The following is a 5,083-nucleotide window of genomic DNA, read 5'->3' as shown; positions in this document are numbered from 1 at the left end:
TCCTCCCAAGCCTTTGCACTGCTTCTCAGGGGTGCCAGAAATTTCTCTCTCTCTCACATACATACACACAGTCTCCCCTCCCCCCCGCCACATCTGTGAGGAAATTGCTGACTCCTTCTTATTGGAGTGAAAGTTAATCTGGGGAGCCTCCCCGTTGTTGAAGTCTTATGGCACCCACTATCGGTGCGCCCAAGCTGCGAACGCTTATGCCTGTAAGTAGTTCTGTTATTGGCAATGGGGCAACTCAGGTGTGTACGGTTAGTCACAGGCATGAGGGTTTGCAGGCTTGGACCTAAAATTTAGAGATTTTAGAAAACATGATGGCACAACAGGCTAAATTCTAAAACTCTTGGTCTTGTCTGCACAGGGAAATTGACTGGAATAGGTAAAGCAAAATAAACTCCCTCCTATTCCCCTACAATTCTTACTGCTTTAAAGGCACTGTACGATTTTACTGTGGCATTTTAGCTATAATCTCACTTTGCCCTCTAGTGCCCAATGTAGCAGTATGTTCTGCATTGCAAAGTATACCTTTGATTGAAATACATTTCCATACATTTGTAGTCAGCGGTGCTGCAGAGTTTACATTGCATGGTGCAAAAAACAAGAGCGGTTGAGTAGGACCTGAAAAGAGAAGCTTAATGAGCTGAGAGTTTATGGGATGATTAGAGGACACTGTGCTAACATTGTCACTTCTCATCAGCAGAGAAAGGTTGAATTGAATTGAGGCTTGAATGGAAAATCCTCGGAACAACCTCAGAGCTTTATAACATGATATTCATGATGTCATAGATAACACTTCTATCTGAGGGCTCATTCCTATGAATTCCTATTGATTTCAAAAGCAATTTTGCCTGCTTAAGAACTACAAAATCAAGCTCTTGTACTAAGAACATGCACAGCAGGATGCTGGGAAGTACTGTGGTGTGCATGTGTCATTAAAGATCCTATGAGTCCTTTCCTGAGACTAAATGTGTTAATAGACAAATTAATTTTGAAGTAATTCTTTTCAGTTTTCCAAAATCTCCCCCAGTTTCAGTTGGATATTTACCGTATTCTTCACTTCCTTTCTTAAACTGTTGTATAGTTTTACCATATGTTCTTTAATAATTACTGTGAGTTCTAACATTCAATACAATTTGCCATTTAGATTTCAACATACTATGTTGCAGCAGCATCATGCTAGTGTATCAGAAGCAGAAAGTGAAACTGACAAACTGCATTTTCATAGTATAGGCTTCAAAAAGTGCACAAAGGAGTCAAACAATAGAAATAACCATACATTTGTGTTTAAACATTCTTGCAGTTGTAATATTTAAGTGTGGTGTTAGTAACATGAGCAAAGAAAGTTAATTTTATAAACCATATTATTTTGACTAGAGTGGGTTCAGTCTTCACTTAGTTTCTTCCACCTTTCTTTTTTGTTGTCCCAGATCCTGATTCCTTCTGTACTTGATTGCGTTTGTGATGTTTCTGTTTCAGATCTGCTGTCCTTGGACCTTAGTCTTTTTAGCTGATTCTTGATTATTATTTTTTTTTTTGCTTTTATCCACAACTAGATATCAGGGAGAAAAGTTAGTAGGTACATCCTGCAAAGAGATCTCTGACACCTATACTGTCTTAATGGCTGTGGAATATCATTGTCTTCATTGTTATCCTTGATCTTTTATCAGATTGAATTTTACCATTACAACTTTGCATCCTGGTTTCTTGAACTGCTGAAGATGTGCTTTCCCTTGAATAACGCACATCAGGTTACTAGGGGAAAACTATGAGCTGAAGCTGATTGAATTATCAATGAATATTTACACAAGGGTGCATTCTGGACCCATGTAAGTCAATGGCAGATTTGTCATTGAGTTCAACAGAGCCCCAGATTTCACCCCTAGTAAATGAGTTCCTCAAAATGCTAAACTTACTTTGTAATGATTATGTTCAGGACCATGTGGCTTTTATGTAAAATATGTTAGAATACTAAGGGCTAACTCTACCCACTTCCAAACAAATGGTAAGGGACAGAAAATTTTAAGTAGTAATAAAATAGTGAGAGTCATGGTGTGTGAGATTTCAACAGACAACTTGAAGACACACACAGAGCACTAAGAGGTGTCGTTGGCTAGCGTGGCCTTCAGGTGTGTCTACACAGGGAAAATAAGGCAAGGTATGAATTTAAAACATAATAGGTATTCTGGACTAGCTCCCTGTATGGACACACATATGCTGGAATAAGAATGTCTGCATGGGGAGCTATTGCAGAATAGTTTATTCTGCAATAGCTGCTTTGGTCAATTTCCCTCTGTAGACAAACCCTTAGAGGATAACTTGAACTGCTCGAACAAAGCAAACATTGCAATTAATCAGACACAATATCAGATACATGACTGGAAATAGCATATCTTGAAAGAGTGATGAATTATTTTAAACAAAAACATAATTTAAAAATATATAGCAGAAAAATACCATTATTTTATTTTTAGTCCAAATAATTGATTTACATGATTCGTGGAAAGGTCATGGCTTGTTGGTTCCTTCAGAATTAAGAGATCTTGTGTAGGTAGGTGAAATGGGAACCACAATAAATAGCACACTTTTCTCAGAAGGGAACGCTACGGCAATAATGTTAATTGCCACAAAATTACCACTGTCCTATGCAGTCATACTTATTGAAAATTATGTGGGTTATTTTGTGGTCAGTGTGCAATGATTTGTTTAATAACGTTTTATTGTTTATAAACAAAATATTTCTTTGCAATAATTTAAATGCAACAATACATAATTGGCAACATATAAATAGTAATAGAAAACCAGTGAAATTTAACTAGAAGCATTTTCACAGTCAGTAGATAATTTAAAATAAATTCATTTTTTTCTGATTCCAATTCTCAGATCAAAATGTTTATACCTTAGTTTCTAAGCCTTCCTATAACTTTGTCAATAAACTGAAGACATCTCCTCATTTCCAGGCGGATGATCTCCCAGGAACACAGGCTGTATTGTTTGTCTTTTAGAAAATTATCTATCTTTTGGAAGTACTTTTTCAGTTTCAGTCTAATGATTTCCTCACTCCTTGAGTAGGGTTGTTTCTTCTCCATCTTCTCTGTCAAACATGCCTCCAGATGCTCAATTTGCTGATTAAGTCCATTTTGGAATCTTTCAAGAAATCTTCCATCCCAGGCAGCTAAGGTTAGATTTTTGGTAAAGATATAGAAGATCAGTTGCAGGATCTCCTGGATTTCCACCTTGGCATTCTCTTTCTGTCTGAGCTTTAGAAACTGCTCAGGGAACTTGAAGTGAATTTTTTCACTTTGACATTGCTCAGGAAATTGTTGACCCATTTTGTTCAGAAGGTGTAAATTGCCCTGTATCATTTTGTTGTGCAGGAGGGGAAGAATATTATAATCCTGAGTTGAGATTTTGGTGATGCACAGCAGCACAAGGGTAATTTGCAGCAAACAAAAACTGGTCATGATAATGATGATGTCTTACACTTCTCGACTGAGTATAAATCCAGACAGACACACTGGAATGTTTTGAAGGTCTTTTGTAGATGCCTGATTTTTTTCTTCCATAGCTATAAACTTAATTATTCTGTAGGAGAAGTTTTCTTTCATCACTTTTGGTTTTCAAGGATTTTCCCTGTGTTTTTGAAACTTACCACTTTCACTTTCTGCTTAATGACTTCATTGTCTTGTACCACTTTCCTTTTTCTTTTGATCAGAAAATTAAAATATGGTATCTCCCCTTAGGTCATATAGTCCATACTCCTGCCAATTATCTACTGTAAATTTGCTCAGGATTGAAAGAGGTCTCAAAGAAGTGCCAGATCTGTTACTGAAATTTCATTAGTTCTTAATATTTTAGCACCAGAAGAGCTTGTTTAAATACATGTATAATATTATCATTTCCCTTTTGGGACAGGAAAGTGTTTAACATTATTTAGCAGGACTTACTCTTCCTGAAATTCAGTTAAGAAGTCTCTGCCTCAGTTCCCCATCTGTAAAATTGGTATAATTCCTTTCTCTTTTGCTTTGTTTAATCTGATGTAAGGAAGTGTGAATAGAAAAGCAGACAGGGCTGCTGTTTAGGAATTTGTACTCTAACCCAGGGCCGCCCAGAGGATTCCGGGGGCCCGGGGTCTTTGGCGGTGGGGGGCCCCCGCTTCAGCGGTAAGTCGGTAAGTGCCCCAAAGACCCACGGCGGAGACCCCCCTCCACCGAATTACCGCCGAAGCAGGACCCGCCGCCGAAGTGCAGCCCCCACCGCGGGTCTTCGGGGCACTTCGGCGGCGGGTCCCAGAACGGAAGGACCCCCCCCGCCGCCGCCGCCGAAGACCCGGCTGCACTCGGGCGGCGGGTCCCGCTTCGGCAGCGGTGGGGTCCTTCTGTCCCGGAGAGGAAGGACCCCCGGCCAGCGAAGACCGGGAGTGAAGAAGCTCCGGGGGTCCGGGCCCCGCGAGAGTTTTCCGGGGCCCCCGGAGCAAGTGAAGGACCCTGCTCTGGGGGCCCCGAAAAACTCTCGTGGGGGCCCCTGCTAGGCCAGGGGCCTGGGGCAAATTGCCCCACTTGCCCTCCCCCCGCCCCCAGGGCGGCCCTGGACTCTAAGCTTGTGGCAATGTCATTGATATTAGGATCTTGATAGGTAATGCTCAACTGTAGGTTTCTTCTGCTGTTTTCCTTCCTTGCTATTTTCTCCTGTGCTAGTTTCTGGTCATCTCTCACTAGCTAAACAGAGTTGGACTGGCTTGATTCTTGAATGGGGGAAGAGTGTTCATCAAAGAACACTTTAGAGCTTCGGGAGTGGTATTAACAATACAACAATGGGCAGTCTTATCTGAAGGCCTATTTTTGTTTTTTCATAAGATGTATAACACAGGTCTTTAGTATTCTATCTTATTTTGTATGATGTTAGAGAGATGTATTTACATGTTGTGTTGTTTTAATCTTGGAATCTATTTGGTTATAAGGCAAACAAACACTGAGTGTCTTTTGAAACTGCCTGTCATTTCCCCTTGTTAAGGGAATATGACTATTCTTTATTTCTAGGATCTCAAAGATAAGTGATATATAGCACTTGTTTTATCACA

General features: G+C 40.1%; 1 protein-coding gene across 1 annotated transcript; it reads right to left on the bottom strand.

Moving 5' to 3' along the window:
- Positions 1-2,903: 2,903 nt before the first annotated feature.
- LOC123372349 (interferon beta-like) lies at positions 2,904-3,467 on the bottom strand. The gene has a single exon (XM_045020386.1). The coding sequence runs from the start codon at positions 3,465-3,467 to the stop codon at positions 2,904-2,906; it is 564 nt and encodes a 187-aa protein (XP_044876321.1).
- Positions 3,468-5,083: the final 1,616 nt, after the last annotated feature.

This window comes from Mauremys mutica, chromosome 6, assembly GCF_020497125.1.
Source record: "Mauremys mutica isolate MM-2020 ecotype Southern chromosome 6, ASM2049712v1, whole genome shotgun sequence".
NCBI classification, from domain to species: Eukaryota; Metazoa; Chordata; order Testudines; family Geoemydidae; genus Mauremys; species Mauremys mutica.
The sequence above is the reverse complement of the archived record's forward strand: the minus strand, read 5'-3'. Positions and strand labels throughout refer to the sequence as shown.

Coding starts and splice junctions, on each gene's coding strand:
- LOC123372349 (XM_045020386.1), bottom strand. CDS start 3,467: ATGACCAGTTTTTGTTTGCTGCAAATTACCCTTGTGCTGCTGTGCATC.